Source organism: Schistocerca nitens, chromosome 2 (genome assembly GCF_023898315.1).
Source record: "Schistocerca nitens isolate TAMUIC-IGC-003100 chromosome 2, iqSchNite1.1, whole genome shotgun sequence".
In the NCBI taxonomy this organism is placed as follows: Eukaryota; Metazoa; Arthropoda; class Insecta; order Orthoptera; family Acrididae; genus Schistocerca; species Schistocerca nitens.
Genome location: NC_064615.1, coordinates 403341248 through 403368098, shown reverse-complemented (window position 1 = coordinate 403368098; position 26851 = coordinate 403341248). Strand labels below are relative to the sequence as shown.

General features: G+C 41.3%; 1 protein-coding gene across 1 annotated transcript in view; it reads left to right on the top strand.

Annotated features, from left to right (window-relative positions):
* The first annotated feature begins 5651 nt into the window (after nucleotides 1-5651).
* Nucleotides 5652-26851, top strand: part of LOC126236256 (uncharacterized) — a 44368-nt gene continuing 23168 nt past the window's right edge. Inside the window, exon 1 of the mRNA XM_049945410.1 lies at nucleotides 5652-6447. Coding sequence (XP_049801367.1) covers nucleotides 5681-6447 — 767 coding nt within the window. The 5' untranslated portion in view covers nucleotides 5652-5680. The remainder of the gene's footprint in view (nucleotides 6448-26851) is intronic.

The following is a 26851-nucleotide window of genomic DNA, read 5'->3' as shown; positions in this document are numbered from 1 at the left end:
TTTATGACGAGCCGTTCTATATCCCGCCAGCATTCGGAAGTGACACGTGAAAAACCTGCGTACGTTAGTTCCAGTACTTCTGCCAGCTTAATAGTCTTGTTACTTCTCGGTCCAAATTCCGTAACTTGCCTCCAGATCAGTTCTGTTGGGTTCATATTATAATGGTATACAGTGGCAAATGTAAAAATGCAGCATTAGTATGGTGTGCTCGATGCTGTGAAAATTATTGTTTTTCATGTTTCTACGACACTTATCTACATCTGTTGTATAAAGCGATGGACACAGTCCAAATAAAGATTATTTAGTTTCTCATTTTTGCGTTAAAAAATTGAAGTGTTACGTTTCCTTAATTTAAGCAACTTTTGTTAACAGTCTTTTATAAAATTTTGATAATTAAGAATTTGTATTTGCAATTAAAACAGAAATTTCGAGTGCAATAAGTAACTAGAAACAAGAAGACGTGCATTATGCACAAAAAGTGATGATGAATCTTACAATTACGAGATGAAGGTACTTCAAATTGAACGAGGAAAAACAATGACTCAGACGAGATTTGAACCAGCAAACCATAACCTGTAATAGATTTTTCAGTCTAATACGTTACCGATTCCATTACACCTACTGTTTGTATGTGTCAACTGAATCTAATACAGTCCCTCGGAAAACTTCAAAGCAGACTATCTCTGTACATTAATGAAAAACATTAAGAATAACCTATTTTTCGGCGCTTTTTAACGGTGTTCCACACGGATGTTTCGCTACGGGACAGCGATTTTCATACTGCGCATCAACAGCGCGACAATCAGAGCACAACAGTGCAGAGGCTGTGACTATAAGCAATTTTTGAAATAAAAACTACATTGCTAAAGCGTGATTAAGAAAAACGTTGATGGCTGTTAATACATTTGAATATCTTCAAGTTTCATTTAACGTAACTTCGTAATAATATATCTAATACATAAGTAGAACCTACTTCCAAGAGCATAACAACACCAGTGTACGTCCGCTACGGCTTCTGACCAATCATCGTGTCTGTGTTTGCTTACTTCCGGTTTATTCTTATGAGTATAGTTCCGCTTTCTTGGATTTTTCTAATTTCGCACTACACAAGTCGGCTTTTCCACCATCTTTGGTTGTGATGTCAGAGAGATGGGTGAGAAGAATGGGGGATAAAATCTAACAATACTACACGATGTCGTGACCTTAAGGGAATTCTGGCAACCCTGCAGGCCGTGCTGAAACTGTCACCAGCTGCTTACAAACAATGTGGAGAAAGATTCTCCTCATTTAGATATTGACGAATATTTAGGGGCCAATGACGTGGAACTCCAGCTTGCTGGAATATGTTCTCGTGTTGCAGGTGTTCAAATTGTACAACATGCCCAGGTAGACATCACTGTTGAAGGCAGCCTCAGTGAAAAAAAATGTACTAACAATACACTTGTACATAAGTCTGAAACCCATTTCACACGTAACATAAGAACAATCTGATCCCAATATATAAACATTATGACGTATCAGCTCGCGATACACATGAAATGTTGACTCATCAGAGGGACAAATCTTTTCCAAATTTTCTTATTTTGTAATCATGAAGACATAACGTTTTTTCCAAGATTTTACACACTGTTGTTCGTGATATTGCCTACTCTCTGGCCACCGTATGCACTGATTTTGTAGGATCTCCCATACTTTCAGGCAACGGCCTTGCCGCAGTGGCTACACCGGTTCCCGTGAGATCACCGAAGTTAAGCGCTGTCGGGCGTGGCCGGCGCTTGGATGGGTCACCATCCTGCCGCCATGTGCTGTTGCCATTTTTCGGGGTGCACTCAGCCTCGTGATGCCAATTGAGGAGCTACTCGACCGATTAGTAGCGGCTTCGGTCAAAGAATACCGTCCTAACGGTCGGGAGTGCGGTGTGCTGACCACACGCCCCTCCTTATCCGCATCCTCCTCGGAAGATGACACGGCGGCCGGACGGTCCCGGAAGGACCACTTGTGGCCTAGAGACGGAGCTTCCTTCCTTCCCATACTTTCAGTACGTGGATGTCTGGAACACAAGAGGAAAACCGCCCCCTGATTGCAGAAAACACGATCTGTTTCCATCAATGACGTATGCCAAGTAGAATAGTAGATAGAGATGGTAGGTTCCTTCCATGTTACTTTAAAAGGTTCCGTTGCGCTTGAGCGTTGGATTTCGTGTCTACAAACCGGGCTATACACTGAGCTTTCTCCTGTGGCGCCCAAAAATTTCGTCAAATCTGTGAGACCTGAATAATACAAAACTATACGTATAATCTTGTCTCATGATGAAAATGTTATTATCTAATATAATTTTAAAGTTATGAAAGCCTAAGTTTGTAAAGATATTTTGTAAACACCATTATTATTATTATTATTATTATTATTATTATTATTACAAGAGTAAGCATAGCAAATAAAATCACCACATTGGATTTCTTTTATTTTATCCCTACTCGGACACTTCCCAAGCGTCTAGTAAAGTAGCCTTGGAAGTTGGGAAATGGATATGTTTTTAATGTCAGTGGATTTCAGGCGGCCACTGTGGTATTTTGTCACTATTCTCAATGTACCGTGAACCGCAGGGACCACTTTCATTGGATTACGCAACAGTCGAGTCAGCTATCATGTAGGATGGCAGTGTCAACGGACCAAGCTTTCTTTGTCACCAAAGCTGTGATGTCTGGTGTACTGGGTTCCTACATTCGATCTGCCTGAAGTGGAGAGAAGCAAAGTAATTTGGTATGTTTGTTTTCGAGAACTTTTTCTGACTTGTGGTCCCACCAGTTTCTTGCCTCCAGTAGATGGTAATTTTGGCCTACATTTCAGTGAATCATTCGTGCCACAGCCTTGTGCTTCTTCTTACAATCAGCATAAGCGATCTTTCGATAGTGTTAGTTTTGATGGCTTGTTTCTGTTCGGCAGCAATTAAGCCTTTAGTTTCCTTCTTTAGGATTGTGTTGGTCAGCCAAGACCAAATCTATCCTCACCTACTTTGCGTTTGATCTTCTCCAGTCTTCTCCAAAAACTGCCCATGCCGTTCTTTATCGCGCAGGCTGACAATCCGGCATTGGAGTGCAGCCTTCCGGTATTGGGTCTTCGTTTGCTATACTTTGAGAAGCCTTTTGTTATCGATTTCAGTCAGGGCTGACTCTTGACTACCTCTCACGTAGGCTGCCAATCCATGCTTCTCTTCTTCCACTATCAGTCTCAATTGCAAATTGCATCTACTTCTCTGGACAAGTACAGACTGATGACGTGACAACAACGGTGAGCCGCATGGTAAATTATCATGTGTTTTCTTATCCTGATTGTCCAATTCTACTTTTGCCCAGTTCACCATGCCCTCAGTCTGTGCGATAAGAGGTATGGTCCAGGCATTGTCTGCTTTGATGGTAAAGCTATAATTCAATTTGCATCTAAAAAGTTTATTGCCCACTGGATGTGCTCTTTGCTGTCCACACTTTCTACATGCCCATGTTGTCCAACTGTAAAGTGCTTAGGTTTTTGTAAGCTTTCCGCCTGAGGCACTTGATGGCTTGCCCATCTGGCATTCTGATGCCTTCACTTTCCGAGGTTTTACCCTTCCACAGCGTCAATGTGGCGCTCTAGTCTAAGCCGAATTTTACGTTGATGTCATTGGTGATTCGGGTGTTATTATTCTGAAATTGGATCTCAATTTCAGTGTTTCTGAAGAGCTTAAATTCATTCGTGTGCAAAAGGCGTGTTAATTTCTGATAACTTCTCTCTGTTTAATGGCCCAGGTTTGTTTCCTGTTAGATGGTTGACAGTGGGACAAAGGTGATGATGAACAGATGAACAGCGGGAAGGGAGCAGACAAATTGTTCCACTGAAAAACGCCTCTCTTCATGCTTAGTAATCTGCAGTATTATTTTCTGAGAAATAGTTCTATCTCCCATTGCTCCATCGGGTTTTCTGTGAATTTCCTGACGTTTTCGCTGACACTACGGATTCCCGGGAACTTAATGATCCAAATGGGTGGCAGTGAGTCAAAGACTTTCTTGTAGTCTATCCAGGACATGTTTAGATTTATTTTTCAACTTTTTCACTTCTCCACGATCATTTTGTCGTAGTCTTTTCTGTCCAATGATCTTCGCTTGTTACTTTCATCCACTACTGATCTGATGTTTTGTAGTTATCTTAAATAAAGTTCTCAGTTCTGTCAGTGATGATGAACGTGGTGGCCCATTATTTCAGGGTATTACCACGGCTGCGGTTACCCTTGACGCTGCATCACAGACAGGAGCGCCTGCGATGGTGTACTCAACGACGAACCTGGGTGCACGAATGGCAAAACGTCATTTTTTCGGATGAATCCAGGTTCTGTTTACAGTATCATGATGGTCGCATCCGTGTTTGGCGACATCGCGGTGAACGCACATTGGAAGCGTATCACCCGGTGTGATGGTATGGAGTGCCTTTGGTTACACGTCTCTGTCACCTCTTGTTCGCATTGACGGCACTTTGTACATTGGATGTTAAATTTCAGATGTGTTACGACCCGTGGCTCTACCCTTCTTTCTATCCCTGCGAAACCCTACATTTCGGCAGGATAATGCACGACCGCATGTTGCAGGTCCTGTACGGGCCTTTCTGGATACAGAAAATGTTCGACTGCTGCCCTGGCCAGCACATTCTCCAGATCCCTCACCAATTGAAAACGTCTGGTCAATGGTGGCCGAGCAACTGGCTCGTCACAATACGCCAGTCACTACTCTTGATGAACTGTGATATCGCGTTGAAGCTGCATGGGCAGCTGTACCTGTACACGCCATCGAAGCTCTGTTTGACTCAATGCCCAGGCGTATCAAGGCCGTTATTACGACCAGAGGTGGTTGTTCTGGGTACTGATTTCTCAGGATCTATGCACCCAAATTGCGTGAAAATGTAACCACATGTCAGTTCTAGTATGATATATTTGTTCAATGGATACCCCTTATCATCTGCATTTCTTCTTGGTGTAGCAATATTAATGCCCAGTAGTGTAGATGAGTGAAACACTTAAATCTGCTGCCTGCTTCAGTAATAATACTCACAATAATGACAATAATGTGGGTTACACGTTTTCTTCTTTCAACGGAAAAGAGAATATTGTCAATGGTAATTTACATAAAACACATGTGCTTTAAATAAAACACTGGTGTTTGTGTTTGTACTTCTAGTAATGAAAAAGCCGCTGGATTCTTCTAACGTAGTGTAACGTCCTTCTCTCACATTTTTGTTTTTTAACCGGGAATCCATGAGTTGTGCGTTGTAGCCAAAATGAGAGGGAAAAACTATGCGTCATGTTTCTTACATGACTCTTGAAGCTATCTGCTGCAAAAGAAGCTATATGCGACGTGCCGCAGCGTGATAATCTGTTCTTTATATACTCTTGAGACTTAGGTTCTCACTCAAAAATAATAGCCTACGTAACGAACAATGAGTGACTTGATAGCACAAGTACAATGCAAACGCTGCTTTCAGGATCCCTAATCTTTACGTGACACAGTGACAACAGAGATAGAACTGCTGATAAAGCCCTCTATTGCGTTTATTACGACGCGTATGTCGGACACTAGTATAAATAAGCTCTCTTTTCGGATCCAGCCCCGTACTGTGCACTCTCTGACAGTACGAGAGGCAGCTGACGTCAGACATGAGCTCCACGTCAGCGCTGTCGCGAGAGGAATGTCGCGAGATCGTCAAGAGGTACCTGCAGAGGGACGATTTCGAGTTGGCATGGTTTGCAGTCGCTCCCCTTAGCACAGACTTGAAGGGCTTCATGGGCGATCACCTGAAGCTGCGCGTGTCTGTCTCACTGGGCGACAGGGAAAGGGAAGGTGCCAAGACCACCGAACTGCAGTTCTTTGTCAAGTCGGTGCCTCTAGATGACATCTACAGGAGGAATTTAGCAATGTCCACTACTGGCTACCAGAAGGAGATCCTCTTCTACGGCGATCTCCTTAGGGACGTGCAGAAACACCTGCGCTGCTCGCAGTACGAGGCTGCTGTGTACTTGGGCACCGTCCCTAAGTGCTACTACATGCGGTCGGATTTGCTGGTGTTGGAGGACCTGGTGTTGACCGGCTACCACATGCTGGACCCCAAGAAGCCACTAGACGTTCGCCAGTGTGAGTGCGTGCTGAAGGCGCTGGCGCGGTTCCACGCTACGTCCATCGTGTTCGAGGAGCGAGAGGGCCGGCGACTGGCCGACAAGTACCCGCTTCTTGGGCACGAGACTCTCTTTCGGTGGGAGCCGGGCTCTCAACTTTACATCGCACACTCCGTCAGCCGCCGCGATACGCACGATTTGTTGGACCTCGTACCTCGCTTCGCACCGGGCACGCCTCACAACGGAAATCTACACAGTGTCCTCGACACTGCTATGGAATCAGTTTATGAACTCTTGAAACCAAGTGACAAGTAAGTCGTCGTCAGAAAACCAGAGCTGTAGTGTAGCCCGTCTGATGCAGGGTCTTTGTAACGGTTGTAAAGTAGAAAACGTCTGAGCTGCACCACCAGGTAAGTGCTGCGCCAAAAGTAATGCAACGTTCGTAACCTCTTCACTAACTTATATAGTTCAAAGTGAAAATGTAGTTTCCGCGCCTCTAGACTTACTGCTTGACTTTTTTTCATTACCAATACGTCAATACTGAAAATTGCTACACACAAAAATTGTGTCTTTGGTATAATATTTGCAGAGTTCACTTTCAGTAAAGAATAGTAATATATTTGCTAATCTGCTCTTTTCTAATATTTTAATAATTCCTTCTTTCTATAATGTTATCATCTTTACTTTTAAACTGATCGAAACGAAGGATCGGGTCTCTATAGAAAAAGGGTTCGAAAAGTCGAGAACGTAGTTTTGAATTAACGTGGCGATGTTTTATTCAACAATGTAATCAGAAGGCGACTGCTAGCACCGCCCAAGAAACTGGTACACCTCCCTAATATCGTGTAGAGCCCCCGTGAGTACACAGAAGCGCCGCAACACGACATTGTATGGACTCAGCTAATGTCTGAAGTATTGCTGGAGGGAACTAACACCATGAATACTACAGGGCTGTCCATAAATCCCTAAGAGTACGACAGGATGGAGATCTCTTCTGGGGAGTCTGGTGGCCAGCGGAAGTGTTTAAACTCAGAAGAGTGTTCCTGGAGGCACTCTGTAGCAATTCTGGAGGACGGGGTGTCGCACTGTCCTGTTGGAATTGCCAAAGTCCGTCGGAGTGCACCATGCGCATGAATGGATGCAGGTGATCACACAGGACGCTTACGCACTTGTCACCCGTCAGAGTCGTATCTAGACGTATCGTTGGTCCCATATCACTCCAACAGCACGCGCCCCACGCCATTAGAGAGCCTCCACCAACTTGAACAGTCCTCTGCTGACACGCAGGGTCCATGGATTCATGAGGTTGTCTCCATACCCGATACAATCTGAAAAGAGACTCGTCCGACCAGGCAACATGTTTCCATTCATCAACAGTCCAACAGTCACCAAGGCCACATGAGTGGGCCTTCGGCTCCGAAAGCCTATATCGGTGATGTTTCGTTGAATCGTACGCACGCTAACACTTGTTGACGGCCCAGAGTTGAAACCTGCAGCAATTTGCGGAAGGGTTGCACTTCTGTCACGTTGAATGATTCTCTTCAGTCGTCGTTAGTCCCGTTCTTGCAGGATATTTTTCCGGCCGCAGCGATGTGGGAGATTTGATGTTTTACAGGATTTCTGAATTCACAGTACATACGTGAAATGGGCGTACGGGAAAATCCCCACTTCATCGCTACTTCGGACAGGCGGTGCCCCGTCGCTCTTGCACCGACTGTAACACCACGTTCAGACTCACTTAAATCTTGATAACCTGCCGTTGTAGCAAAAACTGCGCCGGACACTTGTCTTATATGGCGTTACCGAAAGCAGCGCCGTATTCTGCCTGTTTGCATATCTCTGTAATTGAATAAGCATGCCTATACCAGATTCTTTCGCGCTTCAGTGTATTATCTGTCTGACGCATATAAAAAAAATACTGGTGCCACCACCACCTGAGCCCTTGACTTAACTCACGCAAACTAAGTTCAGGTTGGCGACTGGGTGCCACTTCACCCCAATAATGTTACAGAAGAACTTGTTGTTCGCTACAGTTTTCTCTAAGCGAACACTAGCGCGGAACGTGTTTCTGTCTAATGGTTCCTTTAGTGAAATCTTCAAGAGGATAATCGAATAAATTTCTTATCCACATTGGCAATAATACTGTAACACTAATTTCAAGTTCCTGGTCGAAAAAATATACAGCACTGGCGTCGATCCTATGTACTTATTGCAACCTTCACAGCAAAACAGTATCATTTACAAGCTGAAATCATTCTGTCTCTCAAGAAGGGTATGCAGGCCTACCATTCCAGTGACACAGAATCAAAATCGAAACCATTGTCGATTACTGACAATCCTATAATCAAATGCATTCCACCAACGAAGTGACTAGTCACTCTACAGCATTTAAACGTAATCCCTAAAGGACTCAGCCTCCAAGCTGCTCCTAACGTAATTACTTAATTAATATATTGCCAAATTTACAATTACTTCGAACCTTATCAGAGTCCCGACATTAACAAAGTATTAGCATAAACTAGGCTCAAATCTTACTACATTAGCCTCAGTCACTTTGACCTATGTTATCGACGATCGGTCAAATTGACAAGTAGGTTTACGCGACCTCGTCATCAAACCCGGCTGTATCTGGAGCTGCACGGCGAGATACCTCCTCAATGGACCTACGACGAAACGGGCACTACTCATTAAACCCATATTAAAACCACGAGGAACCATTAAAATTAATAAATGAACAGCACTAATATCTCTTCTAACTACTAAGTCAATGTGAATCTTTGGCCGTCGGATTTTGTTCTAGCGGCCCACTGCAGGTCGATGTAAGTTCTTTGCTGCCCGCGAAATAGACGGCAGCTCCTTTTTTTCCACCATCTTTCTACAACATTTTGTACACAACAAGTTATAAAACAAGGACATTACATCACAATAATTACACATTCTCAGTACATTATCTTACAAATGATTCGTAATGAGTTGTGGCAGCAATCTGATCTATACCACACACCACAATAAATTTTTGGCACGTCACAGAGCTTCCTCCTCGCCTCAACGTGCTACAGAGCAGCTGTTAAACAAATTGTGTTTACTTATCTACTTCCAGTTTCTAGTAGCTTACTCCTTAAACCTTGAACATTATTTATGAGACTGTATTTTATAGTGTGTGTGTACTATTGAACATTACCTCAAAAAATAGGTGACGTGAGATGACAGGCTAAACATTTTACCTATTCCTTAAAAAATGCACCTCTTATTTTTCGAAATTTATAACTGTAGAAGTATCACAAAGAATAAATATGTAACTTAACGTTAGCTTCTCCTAAAATCCATAGGTCATAAGGATTTATGACTGCTGTTGACGGTAACCAATCTGGCCTTCAGGAACCTCGTTACTGTTGAATATAATCATCCTCTCCGTCTCCTCCACTTTTAAACGTCCCTTGTCAGGTTTCTCGTTCCTGTAGACTCTCCTTTTCTAGTGACGGGTGGATGATTTCCTGAGGTCATGTAACTATCATTCTGGAGTAAACCTATGAACAATACCTTAAGATAGCAGTTCATTCTCCATTAAACCTCTGAACAATTCTTTTAGTTAGCAGATCATTATACCTTATCAAAATTAATTAGCTTCACTATATGATATTGATATGAGTGGAAGACAGGTGCTTCGGTGACACTGTGCCTCATTGAAAGAGTGTAGTTAAGTCAGATCCCTCTAGGACTTAGGAGAAGAAAGAAAGGAAAATTAAGAATTGACATCAGAGCCGAAGAAGAATGAAGACTGGTCCCTAAGACTGGTAACACCATCCTCCAAGGATTCCCACACAGGGCGTTTCTTCAGTGGGAGCCGAAGTATGAAGATGACTGTCGACCCTACAGACCTGTGATACCCAGTGTTACAGCATCAGGCCCCTAAAGTAGCCCTGATCCTCACTATTGTGTAATCCACTTACTGCTGTAACACAGGTTTACTCCTTTGCAGTTCAGAGGTTGCTCTCCTCTATTCAGTCCATCGTAATTACTTCAACCTTAAGGATCTCTATATGTTCCTGTTGAAATTAACCACACAACGTCTCCAAAAATGTGTACGCAATACCAGTGTTGCCTAGCAACTACTGTTCGATAAAATTGGTCAACTAACATCTATCACGCTCATCAACTGCTTCAAGCAGTGTATGTTCTGAAGACAATATGTGAAACAGTTCTGATTTTATAAACTTATACTCTGTTAGTTAGAACAGGTACTTTAATAATTCCCTGTACCCTGCGGCTTCAGTGAAATAACTAGGAACCTTTACTGCTCGCTTCATTGAACCAAAATTCAAACTTCATACTTTTGGTACGCCTGAGGTGTGCGTCCTTCAACTCTGAACTTCTTTGGGCTCTCCTATGTTCTAATTTTATTCTACTTTAATTTAACGTGCTAGCTTACACTTTGCTGACACGCTTGCACCTATAAAGTGTCCTCCTCATCGTCTGCTTAAACTTAGTTTTCCATCTTATGTTGTTAACGCTTAACCACAATGCTTTGATTCGTACTTAATTCTTTAACAGTGACAGATACAAATCAAATTTTCATATCCTCTTTACCATAACTTTATCATTCGCGTTTCTTGTAGTGGCCATTTTCGCAGCAGCTGTATATAAATTGCAGTTGTTTCAAAGAAAATGCCTTTTGCATGCTGCACATCGAAATTTTTATTTTTATTTATGCACCGAGAAGCGTTTCGCCTTTTTTACAAGGCATCTTCAGTGGGTGTCCTGAAATATTACATGATTTGTCCTCTTTACACACAGGTTATGGTTTCACATCTAGGTTATAGATTTAAAAACGGTTCCTTAACGTTTTCTTACGAAATGGACAAGTACTTGTAGGTAACTTATAATTCACTGCATCTAAGCAAACTGCTTTTTCTCATCTGGCAACCAGGTGTACATCTTACAGTTCACTTTCAGTTCATTGTTATCGTTACACATCAGTGTAACTGCCATCTTTTTAATACAGAAATTCATTTGTTTTTCTAAGTGTTACCAACTGTTTTGTGAATGTGTGTGTGTGTGTGTGTGTGTGTGTGTGTGTGTACGTGTGTGTGTGTATTAGAGAGGGAGAGAGATTTATTATTTTTTATTTTAGTTTTTTTAATTCTATTTTTTTATTTATTTTTTATCTTTTTATTCTTAAAATGACATACAAGCACAAACTCTCACATAAAATAACATTTTCAAAAGACAAGGGATAAACATAACATTCAAAACAGACAATTCAATCCAAAGGCACATTCCAAAAATATCAAAACACATAGATATCTACCAAAAAGCAGGAATATACCAACTACAGTGCAACACATGTGATGAAAGGTATTTAGGACAAACCAGCAGAATATTTGACACCCGGTACAAAGAACATATCAGAGCACAGAAATATGGAACGAGCCACTCAACTTTTGCAGAACATTTGAGATAAAATAACCACAAACCTACTACAAGAGAAAATGATATGAAAATAATTAAAATAAATAATGAAACATATCTCCTAACATTACAGGAAAATTATCAAATATACAAAACAAAGGCTGAAAAGAAACAACTACTAAATGACCAAGTAAATGTGACTAACAACTCACTGTTTACACTGACTGATCATATAACAGACAGAAATCCCAACAAATGACTACATATCTGATTCCTCTCATAAGTATATACAGGAAAATACAATAATAATAATAATAATAATTAGTATTATTATTATTAAGAATAAAAAATAAAAATAAATAATTAAAAATAAAAAAATAAAATAAAACATAAGAAATCTCTCTGCCTCTCTAACACACACACACACACACACACACACACACACACACACATTCACAAAACAGTTGGTAACACTTAGAAAAACAAATGAATCTCTGTATTAAAAAGATGGCAGTTACACTGATGTGAACTGTAAGATGTCCACCTGGTTGCCAGATGAGAAAAAGCAGTTTTCTTAGATGCAGTGAATTATAAGTTACCTATAAGTACTTTTCCATTTCTTAAAAAAACGTTAAGGAACTGTTTTTAAATCTATAACCTAGATGTGAAACCATAACCTGTGCGTAAAAAAGGACAAATCATGTAATATTTCAGGACACCCACTGAAGATGCCTTGTAAAAAAGGCGAAACGCGTCTCGGTACATAAATATGAATAAAAATTTCTATGTGCAGCATGCAAAAGGCATTTCTTTGTAACAACCGCAATTTGTATCATTCGGTTCACTTGCACACGTAGACACTTTGACTGAGAACCCTCCTAAAATGAACTGGCTGATGAATCAACTTCATCACCAATCTCTTCCAGCCGACTTCCTACTGTCATTGCTACAGTTGAATATGAGATGTATTTCCTTACGCACTGTAAGTGATACTTTCCTACTTCCTTATCTGAATTCATTTTCTTTAAGAGCACTGTGATATGACATGCTATGTCCTTTAACCAGAACGGTCCATCAGACATGTAGATAATCTGTTTTATCCATCAACCTATCTCCTTTCACTTTTCTTTCATCAATCTTGCTAGAAGCCATCCCTGTGCTGTCATGGTGGAGGTCGCTGAGTCCTCTAGGAACGTTCGCCACTTGATATATAAATTTATGAAACAGTAAGTAAGGCTAAAAACCCGCATTCATCGTTGGACCATGTTAGCTTGCATATGATATTTAGTAATTAACGCAATTTAAATATTTTATAGATCCTACAGTTCTAATAAAGTTGAGCCTAAGTTCACTTCTCTCATTGTAAACGTTTCCTATGTTTGTCGGCAGGTAATTTATTCATTCACTGGTTCATCCAAATACAAAGCTTGATGTAAGTGACACTGTACAAACTTCCTAGCCATCCCAACCCTCGTTACACCTCTGAGGACCAAAGAGTTCTCGCCCCTGTTTCTGTTGAGCATTTTCTGACCAGTATTTGGGTTTAAAGGCTCTGGAAAGGCTTTAGAAAATCTATCTAAATTCATCATTCCCCACTGCAAAGTGTCTTCTTATAAACGACTAACAATACAATATACTCTTATTACGGCACCAAGTTAAAGGTAAATTTCCCTGAAAACACTTTGAAAAATAATTGGATGGACAATTCCTTCGGCTTAAACGAGGAAAACTATTCCCATCATTTTTTATCGCTTGCTTCAACTCCTCCAACCTGCCCCGTGCACTCATATCTGATCTATACGTTTGGGTTCTGTCTGCATTATTGTACAATGATGTTTGGATCTCAGAATCAGTGATATCATTATGATTATATGAACTACTCGCGTCCCTGATAGCTGAGTTGACGTTAGACAAATATCTGTACTTAAACCAGACTCCCTTTCCACATTATTCTTACTTCAGAAAAGAGCAAGTCGGCTTTCAAAATCTTTTCGGTTAACCACCTTTGTGCCCTTTCTATGAATCCACGACTTTATTTAAGTCTCTATTCTAAGTTTTCATTTGCTTATTATTTTCTTATATCTATTCCATTACATCTATCAAGACTGACAGTCATGTCCCGAGCCTCTTTAACCTCTTCAGTCTCCCCGAGAAGTGTCCCTACCTCACAAATCTTTTCTACTACACTACAATGTTCACATCAACAGTTTCATATTTCTTGCTAAATTTTATGCGCTATATTTGTCTACTTCTCTTCGCATCATCCAATCAGTTTTTCAATTCTATCTTTAACTCTTCAGGTCATTCCTTTAACACATTTTGACCCACAAAAAATTATGCAGTCATTCGTCTAAAGTTCTTCCTCCATTTCTAATACTAGAACAAAACCAAACTATTTTTAAATATTCACCATCGTTATCAGTATTATAACGTAGTCTCAAGTTCGTAACGCCCACTACATTATCCAATAACAACTTCGAAATATTAACACACTAGAACCAGTAAACCAACAAACCTCTTAAAGAATACAAAATTGACATATTCTTGAAGCAAGGAACTCACTCTGATGTCAGTAAGATTAGAAAACATTCTGAATATGCAATGTTCCTTTCAAGTTCTTTGTTACTTCGTGTCATCGTCTCGTAGTGTTGCTGCATTTCTGTCTGTGCTGCCGCGAACGTTCTCTGCTAGGCGCACCACCAGACTCACTCTACTGTATGGTACAGTTAGCAGCCCTCGACAGAACGTACAGATATTGCTTAAGCATTGATACTACTACTTTCATTAGATTTAACTAAGTTTCACTAAATAGCTAGGTCTACCATTCTAAATTACTTCCTATTCAACATTGGTTGAAGGGTTCCATTATTATTTGAATTTTAAAAAGAGACACACACACACACACACACACACACACACACACACACAAACAATCAAACACACACACGCACACAGGCACCATAATGTTAAACTTCAATTTAATTTTTTCTAGTAATGTCGTATAGGGAAGATATTGCCAAGTAGTATATACGATTATTGTTCTTCACAAAAAAATTGTTTTTAGTTCATTCGATATCAAACTGGTGGTTCAGAATGTATTCGTGTTAGAATACATACTGTAACGCAGGATAGGCAAAATTTCTGAAAATGATACGCGAAGGTTAAGTTCTGTTATATACTGTAAACATACTCCTTTCCAAAACAGAATTTATTTTTAATGTTTTATCGAACGTATCAGCATCTTTGGTATAAACTTCAGTTTTTCGTGAAATGATTCTCAGCTTTTTGAGTTCTTAAAGTGATGGCATGCTGTTAGTACTATAATATTCTTAGACATCGCCTAGCAACTAATTAACAGGGTAATACTGTCTCTTTTAACTGTAATTATTGGGAAACGTTATAAATGGCTCTGAGCACTATGGGACTTAACTTCTGAGGTCATCAGTCCCCTAGAACTTAGACTACTTACACCTAACTAACCTAAGGGCATCACACACATCCATGCCCGAGGCAGGATTCGAACCTGCGACCGTAGCGTTCGCGCGGTTCCAGACTGTAGCGCCTAGAACCACTCGGCCACCCAGGCCGGCGGAAACGTTATGGATAATAATAAAACCATAGGAAGCCCCAATTAACGTAGATAGGTATGTCTGGCTGAATCCATCGGCAGTCCTACGCTAATCGTCTTAAGAAATCGTTAGCGTCTATTTCCTTTTGTGCAGTTTGCATCGATAATACAATGGTAATGGAACCAGCCTTTTCATATTTCAACAAGCTCTCTTACGCAGGACTGATAATAATAGGCTAATGGAATCGGTCTAGTTAAGTTTCTGATAGACACATACAGCAGCGTCATCCAACAGATACCGCGTCACTGAAAAGGAGAAAATAATTTTTTATCTCTGTCTTTGTTCATAGAAAATCCCAAATTTATCGCCCCATTACGGATTCAATGACGCTGTTATCAACCAATCCTAATATATTTTAAGGTTTAAGACTACAAATTACCATATTATTCATGTTTCCATCTTTATCGTAACGCAGTCTTTTGCCAATGCTTACTTCAACTTGGAGGCAAAGATTTACCTATTGACAGAGTTAGTGATACAGTATTTTCTCTTCTTGAATGTCTATACCCACGATTCGTAAACCTCTTTTAATGTATTCTTTTATTTTATATTATCGTCCTTTTAGGATTCAACAGCAATTTTATACGTCTCTTACTTTTAACAAACTTTTAGTACATTATTTTTCTCCTCTCCTTATGCTTTTCGTTATCATTACGTCAATAAAGAAAATATTAGACAGCAAAGACCATCTCTGTCTTTGCTCTAATCTCTCCAGAGATCACTTTCAGAAAAGAACAGCAATATCTTTTCCTACTCTTCTCTTTGCCTAATGTATTCATATTCCCTTATTTCTATGATGTTACGAGGACTGTTCAATAACAAATGATCATAATTTTTTACGGTCACAATTTCTCGAGGTAAAATTTAATCTTATGACATTCTGTTAGCTTAATGTGCAACAAACACGCTGTAGTAGTTCCATTGTTGGGACGTCTGGTTCCCGCCTGTAAGAGACAGGCAGGGTCAGACATGTTCAGTATCGCCTACCGCTGAGGCCTATACAATGTTACAGGAGACCTATGGAGAATCTGTTCTTCCCTACAGCACAGCTCGAAGGTGGTTTAAAATGTTTAAAGAGGGGAGACGATCTATTTAAAAGGAAGCAGTTGCTACTCTTACCGAAGAAAACATCAACAATGATGCTGTTATTGTGAGAGAGGATCGACGAATTACGTTAAGATCACCTTCTGAAATACTGAACATTTCATTGGGTGCCACCCACACGTTGGTGATGGAAAAATTACACGTTACACGTGTTTGTGCGCGATGGTTTCCAAGACCGTTGATTCCTGAACAAAAGGACATTCGCGTGCAGGTCTGCAAGTAGTTAAAGTTGATGTTAGAGGAAGATCCGGAGTTTCTTACAAATTTAATCACTGCTGATGAAACTTGGCTACATCATTTTGATCCTGAAAGCAAATAGCAAAATTCAGTCTGAAAATCTCCTGCATCACCAACGCCCCGGAAAAGCGAAAGTTGTTGCTTCTGCTGAGAATGTCATGGTCATCTTAGTCTTTGACATTTGTGGAATGCTTTATCAGCATGTTGTGCCTGCACGCACATCAGTAATTGGACAATACTACAGGGATGTCCTGGAAACATTGCAAGCCCATATCAGGCGCAAAAGACGACACTTCCGAGAAGCAGGCTGGATGCTGCACCTCGATAATGCGCGGCCGCATATTGCCAATGTTGTTGCTGAATATCTTGCAAAAATCAACGCGAAGTGCATCCCTCGCCTTCCCTATAGTCCGAATTTAGCCCCACGTGACTTTTTTCTATTCCACAACATGAAGAAACGCCTTCGTGGGAGGCATTATCAGTCATCAGAAGCAGTGGTGAAGCCTGCGGAGGCGATTTTGAAGGACTTCTCTAAAAATGATTTCCAGCTTATATTTGAAGACTGGCAAAAACGCTGGGACAAGTGCACCGCATTCATGGGAGACTACTTTGAGGAGGACTATCAAAATTATGAGGATGAGTAAAGATATGTCGTCACAAAAAAATATGATCATTCTTTATTGAACAGCCCTCCTGCTATCTTTACTTTTAAATTGATCAAAATCAAGGATCAGAGCTGTAGTTAAAAGAGATTGAAAAGACGGAAATCTAGTTTTGAATTGATGGGCGAACTTCTATTTAACACAGTAAATAATACAGCAACAAATCTGTAGACGAGTGCCATCGTACCCCGAACCTATTATCTATCTGGCTAGTGCCACATGCACTTTAACCTTCGAGTTAACACATGCGAACAAAGTGCGACATCTACAGACATTGTAGACTATGCACAACTTCATCCGAATAGTGTTACAGAAGACTTAGATACTCGTTAACAGATTTCTCTAACTGAGCAGTAGCTCTCAATGTCATTAAGTTTAATGGTTGTTGTTGTTGTGGTCTTCAGTCCAGAGACTGGTTTGATGCAGCTCTCCATGCAACTCTATCCTGTGCAAGCTTCTTCATTTCCGAGTAACTACTGCAACCTACATCCTTTTGAATCTGCTGACTCTATTCATCTCTTGGTCTCCCTCTGCGATTTTTACAGTCCACACTTCCCTCCAATACTAAATTGCTGGTCCCTTGATGCCTCAGAACATGTTTTACCAACCGTTCCTTCTTCTAGTCACGTTGTGCCACAAATTCCTCTTCTCCCTAGTTCTACCCATCTAATCTTCAGCATTTTTCTTAGCACCACATTTCGAAAGCTTCTATTCTCTTCTTTTCTACACTGTTTATCGTCCATGTTTCACTTCCATACATGGCTACATTCCCTACAAATACTTTCAGAAAACACTTCCTGACACTTGAAATCTAGATGTTAACAAATTTCTCTTCTTCAGAAACGCTTTCCTTGCCGTAGCCAGTCTGCATTTTATATCCTCTCTAATTTGACCAGCATCAGTTATTTTGCTCCCCAATTAGCAAAACGTATCTACTACTTTAAGTGTCTCATTTCCTAATTTAATTCCCTCAGCATCACCTGACTTCACTCAAGTACTTTCCATTATCCTCGTTTTGTTTTTATTGATGTTTAATGGTACCTTTAATGAAATCCTTAATAGGACAATCTGGAAAGATTCTTATTCACATTAGAACAATATGTGCTGTGCCACAGTTTTGACAACGTACAGCAATTGTGCCGTTCCTACGTACTGAGTGCAATATCCACGTCATTGTACAGTGTTTGAGTTTGTTGACGGAGGCACACCCTCACCTCTGATTGCACAGTTTCATCACTATCAAAGCGAAGTTCCCGAAGATGTTCTTCAGGTTTTGGAAACAGTCGAAAGTCGGATGGGGCCAAGCCAGAACTGTACGAAGGATGGCTACGGTCGCAGGTTCGAATCCTGCCTCGGGCATGGATGTGTGTGATGTACTTAGGTTAGTTAGGTTTAAGTAGTTCTAAGTTCTAGGGGGCTCATGACCTCAGAAGTTAAGTCCCGTAGTGCTCAGAGCCATTTGAACCATTTTTGTACGAAGGATGATCAATGACAGTGGTTGTGGCAGCGCTAGTCTGTTGTCTGGCATTGTCATGCTGAAAGAGAGAGTTCTCCATGTGGTGGTGGTAAGTTCCCCTGGGACCAGACTGCTGAGGTCATCGGACCCTAGGCTTACACACAATCTGACTTGAACTAACTTACGCTACGGACAACATATACACCCATGCCCGAGGGAGGACTCGAACCTCCGATGGGAGCAGCCGCGCGAACTGTGGCAAAGCGCCTGAGACCGCGCTGCTACCGCGGGCGGCTCTCCATATGTGAAAGAACTCTTCGAATTCGGTACTCGATTACAGCAAACTGATTCTCAGAGAGCGACAGAGTTTCATTAGGGTACGTTTATGCTGCATACTCATTACTGGCACATCGCAGTTCACTGCAGCACCACACACCTCGTTGCTAGCCAGTGGCGTTGTTGCATTTAAGTTGCTGCTCGCTGCCTGCTAGGAATAATTAACCTAAAGCTGTTCACAATTAGAGCCAAAAGGCTTTTGACACTGTACCACACAAATTGGTTGTAGTGAAATTACCTGCTTAAGCAATATCGTCTCAGTTATGTCACTGGATTCTTGATTTCCTGTCAGAGAGGTCAAATTTCTTAGTAATTGACGGAACGTCATTGAGAAAAAACAGAACTGATTTCTGGCGTTCCCCAAGGTAGTGCTATAGGCCCTTTGCTGTTTCTTATCTATATTATATTTAGGAGACAATCTGAGCGCTTATCTTAAGTTCTTTGCAGATGATGCTGTCGTTTATCGACTAATAAAGTCATCAGAAGATTAAAACAAAAAGCAAAACGATCTAGAAAAGATATCAGTATGGTGCGAGAATTGGAAATTGACCCTAAATAACGAAAAGTGTGAGGTCATTCACATGAGTGCTAGAAAGAATCCGTTAAACTTTGGTTACACGCTTAACCAGTCAAATCTAAAGGCTATAAATTCAACTAAATACCTAGGAATTAAAATTACGAGCAACTTAAAATGGAAGGAACACATAGATAATGTTGTCGGGAAGGCTAACCAAAGGCTCCGTTTTTATGACAGGACACTTACGAAATGTAACATATCTACTAAAGAGGGTGCCTACATTACGATTGTCCATCCTCTTTTAGAATACTGCCACGTGATGTTGGATCCTTACCAGACAGAATTGACGGAGTACATCGAGTGTTCAGAGAACGGCAGTACGTATTGTGTAAATAGGAGAGCGAGCGTCACTGAAATGATACAGGATTTGGGATGGAAATCATTAAAACAAAGGCGTTTTCTGTTGCGGCGGAGTCTTCTCACGAAATTTCAGTCACCAAATTTCTCCTCCGAATGTGAAAATATTGACGCCGACTTACATAGGGAGAAACGATCATCTTAATAATATAAGGGAAATCAGAGCTCGCACAGAAAGATATAGGTGTTCGTTTTTTCCGTGCGCTGTAGGAGATTGGAATAACAGAGAATTGCTGTGAAGGTGGCTCGATGAACTCCCCGCCAAGCACTTAAATATGATTTGCAGAGTATCCATGTAGAGCAGAGTGCTAGCAGGTGAAACGCAGCCTACTGAAGTGACCCTGAAGCAGCCAATCATGGCTCACGTTTCAGGACATACAGTGATGATCGCCGTGTGATTCACAAGTCAACTGTATATCATCGCCTGTCGAGGATCGTAGCCATTAGGACTGGTATCCACGAACATTGTTGTCGCACAAGTCCTAAGAAAGAGAGTATATGTACTGAACCGACTATTCCCTGTTACAGAAATCATGATCTTAAGTGCGCTTACCGTGTTATGCACACAAGAAAGAACACTAGAAATTATGCTAAAACAGCTGTCATAAAGTAAGAATATAAACTGCACTTGGAAAAAGAAAACAGCTGTTGCTGATGTGCAAGCAAGATTTACGTACGTCCTTAAACACAGTGCATGACGATATCCGGCTAGGAGCGAGGAATATAAAATATCTGTGTTTACAGTGAACGTGTTGGAGTACTGGCCAAATTGAATGGAATCGAGAATGTTTACTACCTGTAGGATATGCTTGTAAAGAATGGTTATATCCTACCTGACTCTAGCGGCCTGGATGTTGTGCACCTAACAACTTAAGGAATAACAACAATATTAAATGACGTTCGTTTAGGCCAGCCGCGGTGGCCGAGCGGTTCTAGGCGCTTCAGTCCGGAACCGCGCGTCTGCTACGGTCGCAGGTTCGAATCCTGCCTCGGGCATGGATGTGTGTGATGTCTTTAGGTTAGTTAGGTTTAAGTAGTTCTAAGTTCTAGGGGACTGCTGACCTCAGATGTTGAGTCCCATAGTGCTCAGAGCCATTTGAACCATTTTTTTGACATTCGTTTACAAAAACTGGGAACTTTTAAGTTCTATACAGAAATTCCACAGGAATGTGGAGCTGAAGAGTTGCCAATGTACACTCACAAATATGTGGAGGGTTTTAACAAAAGTGCTATTCACGAAATAAGAGGCAATGTTAAACTGCCTGAATGCTCTCGCATAGATGAACTGCATGAAGGAAGAGGGCTAATTGTTAAAGCCATAAGGCAGAAAATTAGATATGTAGTGGAATTCGGGAATTTCATAGTTTGTATTTCTCAAATTACTAGCTGGAGACGGTAATGGGTAATTCAGATCAAGATTAAAATTATAAATTAAGAATTAAGCTGGATGTTATTAAAACTGCACCAAACAAAAATAAAGAAATAATTTTAATGAAGTTACAGAATAGATTATGCTTTCTTATTCGCTGCCCATACAAAATCCTAAAATGTCTGCTATCTACGATGACCTCCGTGTGTGGGATATGGGTCGTTGTATGACCTTGAAAAGTAGTTGAAGCTAGGTAGTTGAAAGCGTATCAATCACCTATAAGACTTCGAGGACATGCAGTCTCATGTTTAGAGGATTATTACTCCAGTATACAAACTGTGGAACACCACACATAGACCGAAATATTTTCTGCGTACACAGAACCTCGCCACTGGAATATAACAGGACGTTGCGAAGGGCTGCTTCGGAATTAACGTTACAAGGTCGTATTCCATCATTTTAAACTCTGCTAGCGGTTGTTATGTTTGTATTGCCAGAACTTTACTTGCATCTTTTATGTATTTGGACAGAATACCACAGCATTCAGATCCGAATAAAGGAGGTACAATAGAATCGTACAGCCGGGCGCAGGACAGATCGTGCGTTTTGACCCAGTGCATGAATCCTTAAATGTATTTACTGTATGCCCCACTCTACTCTGTGCCAGTTGCTTCCATGTGGTGTCAATTAACGAATAACTTGCAGGTCGTACACTGCATGGTGTTTAACGACGTTTCTGTTGTTTATCTATTGGCATACAGGAAGACCATTAACTATATTCTATCCCTATACTGTTTTAATAAGGTAAATATGACCCAGAAGGGCTATTACATTAAAACAGGGGGAAACATTGTTCTCCACAATACGTCCAGCGGCACAGTCTGCCCAACGTGATTTGGCACTCTGTCACACAAGAGTTTATCATTAAATTATCCCATTTCGTTATTATCCGCCGCCATTTTTTGCGGAATATGCTATGACGTCACTAATTTATATATGTCACGTGTGGATTTCATATACTACTCTGACTCATGAGACTACACTACAAATCTACGTTGACTTATTTGAGAAGCTGTCTATGGTTGTTCACTGCTGTGCAGCAGTCATAGGAACCAGCCTGCTTCGGAAATTCTATAAAGCGTCCTAGGTGGAGCGCAACGCTCCCTTGGAAGTGACATCTCTCATATAAAACGAGACCTAGGGTTACATTGCGCGTTAAGGCAGTTGGGTTGACTATTTAACGTGAGTGACCTCCAATTGTAGAGTAAACTTTATATAATAAATTTACACGTCAAAGCACAAGCCCAGGAGTGAGCAAAGTTGTTGGTAACCACCTTATATATTTTATAAAGTGTCCAAACAAGCGACTACAGGGAACTTTTACGTCTTCCTCGGTTAAAAAAATATGGTATTACCAGGCTACGGAATGGATCATGTTTGTTCCCTGTGCAACATTCTTCCGCTGTGTACACAATCACTTGTATCTTCCTTTTCAACTAATTGCTATGGAATATAATTAGGTTACTTTGGGAATTACTAGCGACTCCCGGACACTAACACTGCTGTAATCACATTATTTTGTCTGTTTTCTCTGTATTATGACATCGACGTCATCATCTCTTACAAATCAACAATGTCATTCCATCAGACTAGAAAGTTTAAGTAGCATATCTCGTAATATTTATAGGCATACTCTTTAAGCTTTGCTTATTGGAGATCCGAGCATGAACGGCATGGTTGAGGACTTGATATTAAGTTTATATTTCAGGTGTAGCAGCATCAAGGTTGATAGAATTTCTGACGTCTTTCCCGGTTGTGACCCCTAAATTTTAGAAAACGACTACTTCCGCATCTTCATCTATATTTCTATATGTTATGGAGAATAACATCACTTTAATATGTGTTACGTATTTATAGAAATCGTGGTTTATCATACAGTGGTGTGCTTACAGAGAATGCCTTGTGTTACATCATAGGTGTTTTGCATTCCGTGTGTTTGATGCCTCATGGTGCTTATGAGGTGTGCGAAATCGAATTTTCGTGCAGCTTTTGCATATTACGGTAAGCATACATTTTAAAAAGTTATAAAGACAATTTCGACGCGGCAATATTTAGTTTTTGAAGGTTCACTGTACTTGCAATGTGGAAGATGTCACACAATAAATGGTAAGTAATTTCATTTATTACTCTTACATTCTCTTTGGAGGTGCTACATCTCTCACTGTTACTATCTTTGATCATTTCTCATGTGTTCATAAACTTTCCATTTTAGTCTGACTTTTTAATGATAAATCATAATGAAGCACCTTATTCACTCCATAAATCGAACACCTTATTCCTTCTTTCCATAATAAGACAACTGTGTTGACAATGTGTGTCGATGGTACTTTAATATAGTGTTTGTTTTTTTACTCTGTTCTGTGTATCGAGTACTTTTTACATGATAGTGTTATTTACTAGATAATTGCAGGAAATATATTGTATAAAGCTTTTTGAGAGCCTTGGCGCCATAGTTCTGATTGCAAACTTCGTTGAAAGTTGTTAACATACTTAGCACCCAGTTGGGCCGTGTCTCTTGTAATAATAGTAAAACTGACAATCAAAAGCACCATGTACAACACAGTGAACAACACACTGTAAAAATTAAAAGACACAAGGAGAAGTATAGCCAGAGCACAAAAAGTCACAGAACGATTAAAATAACCATGTGATGGGTGGCGTAGCATGGAACAATCATGAACAGCAGACTATATACAAGTTGAGCACATTATTAAAACCACATCACTTGACAACAATGGAGAAAGGCCCTAAGACAACACTGATACAGCACTCTCAGTGATGAATTAAAAACTGGAAGGATCCACCAGGGTTGGGGATATGAGGAAGAAGGGAAAGGGGGGAAGGGGCTGTGCTAGAACGGGGGAAAGAAGGGGGATAGGGTGGGAGGAGCACCAAAGGGGGCTGGGGAGGGAAGGATGGGAGAGGAAATCAGCCGAGGAGGGAGTGCAGAGACTAAGGGAGGGGAAGGAGGAGAAAGTGCTCTGGGGGAGGAGGGGTGGGGAAGGGGGCCCTGGGGAGGGGAGTGGGACAAGGCCAGGCTACAGATGGTTGGAAGGGTAGATGTCATGGCAAAGTTCATCGACTGGGAGGGGGAGATGCTGGAAATTGCCCTTATGAAGGATATGAAGGGTGTGGAGGTTGAGTGATGGGGGGACAGCGATAGAGGGGGAGAAACAGAGACATAGGGGTATCAAGGACAGTGTAAAGGATGCAGATATGTTGGAGGAAAAGGAGGAGGTGGTGGAAGGGGATGAGGTCGCACAAGAGCCTAAAATGGTCCTTGAGAAGAATTTAAATGTGGAAATACTTAACTTGAGGGTATATTGTGAATTACATCAATTGCAGGCCTAATTAGTTACATTCAGGCTGTCAACTGGCTTCTGTGTTTGCCTGCTAAGCGTAATATTTTAACTAACACGTATTTTTCTGCAGTTATAAGCCTGGTCCAGTTCGTTTTACGACAACGAATCCTTAGACCTACGTTCTACAATGTCAATTATTAGACACTGAAACCTAGCACTGGGCAACTTTAGAATTTTGGTAACTTTTTTGTCGAATATGTTTATCTGTTGAAATTAACTTCCACTTCCTTTTCTACTGCAAATGTATTTTTGCAGACAGTTTTGAATATTGTGGCATCACATTAACTGATTTGAATCTTACGGCATTTTAACCTCAACTAGGTCCTAGGTAATCCGTGTAAACATTGCACTTTTCGCGCTGTCTATGTATCTTGCAGACATTTTAGACTATTGCAACTACTTAAATGTTAAAAATAATTAATTTAAGAATGTGTTGAATTTTTTTAACAGTGGAACCATATGCTGGTGACACTGAGAATTCTCATGGTACAGAGAATGAACTGTCCACATTTCTACAGTACAGCCATCCACTGGTGGCAGTAATTTTTTCTACAGTGTAGCCATCTGTTGTTGACAGGAACAACTGGGATGTGAAAGAGGACCTGATTTTATTTTTGTGCTCTCAGAGTTGGTGATAAAGTATTAAGGTAAAACTCATTTTCAATAAATACGAATTCCTAATTCGTTATTTAGATTTTATGAGAAAATGTTTTTTTATCATTTCTGGAGAAATACGCCATCTATTCGTCCCAATACACCAATGCGAATGAGATACAGCTTCAAATGAAATTTATGAAGGTTTCCCCCCACCTGTACAGTTCCTCAAATATACTGATTACACCGCCTTCCTGGTTCTCAAACCTACTCTTCAGTGGTCCCAACGCACCCTCCAAAACCCACCTTGACCAGTTCACCACTTGGTGCAACCAGTGGTTCCTCCATATCAACCCCTCCAAGATCCAGGCAATCATCATCGGCTCTACCACCCACTCCTTCCATCTCCATGATTTCTACCTAACCATTTATGGTCGTCCCATCCACCTCACCCCTACACTGAGATATCTTGACCTCAGCTTCAACTGTCATCTCACCTGGACCCCTCATCTCCTGACCATCCAGCAGAAAGCTCATACCCATCTCCGCCTCCTGAAACTCCTGTCTGACCAGACATGGGGGCTGCATCCTTCCACCATCCTCCACATCTACAAATCCCTCGTCCATCCTATCGTCTGTTATGCCTGCACTGCCTGGATCTCCTCCCCCCCTCCCCCCCGCTTTTATAAGGCCATTCAAATCCCTGAACGTCACACCCTCTGCCTTGCCTCTCCTATCTTCCTTCCGTCCTCCACATGGCTCCTGTACGACATCATCCTCTTCCCCCATCTCCTCCTTTTCCTCTAACAAATCTGCATCCTTTACACTGTCTGCAGGCTTGATCCTCCACCCCTTGGTGTCCTCCTTCCTCTCCATCTCCTGTCCATTGCTGCCCCTCTATCGCTGTTCCCCTCCCCCCTCTCTCAACCTCCACATCCTTCATATCCTTCATCGGGCACCTCCCCCTCCCAGATGATGAACTTCGCCATGACATCTACCCTTCCTACCAGCTGTAGCCTGGCTTTGTCCCACTCCCCTCCCCAGGGCCCCCTTCCCCATCCCTCCTCCCCCAGAGCACTTTCTCCTCCTTCCCCCCCTTAGTCTCTGCACTCCCTCCTCGGCTGGTTTCCTCTCCCATCCTTTCCTCCCCAGCCCCCTTTGGTGCTCCTCCCACCCTATCCCCCTTCTCTCCCCCGTTCTACCACAGCCCCTTCCCCCCTTTCCCTTCTTCCTCATATCCCCAACCCTGGTGGATCCTTCCAATTTCTTATTCATCACCTAGAGTGCAGCATCAGTGTTGTCTTAGGGCCTTTCTCCATTGTTGTCAAGCAATGTGGTTTTCTTCATGTGCTCAACTTGTATATAGTCTGCTGTTCATGACTGTTCCATGCTACACCACCCATTGTGTGGTTGTTTTAGTCGTTCTGCGACTTTTTATGCTCTGGCTATACTTCTCCTTGTGTCTTTTAATTCTTACAGTGTGTGGTTTTTTGCACACAATACTCTTTTAGATTTTTATCTCCATTTTACAGCCACCCCGTTTTGTTTGCTTTCTTCCATTCT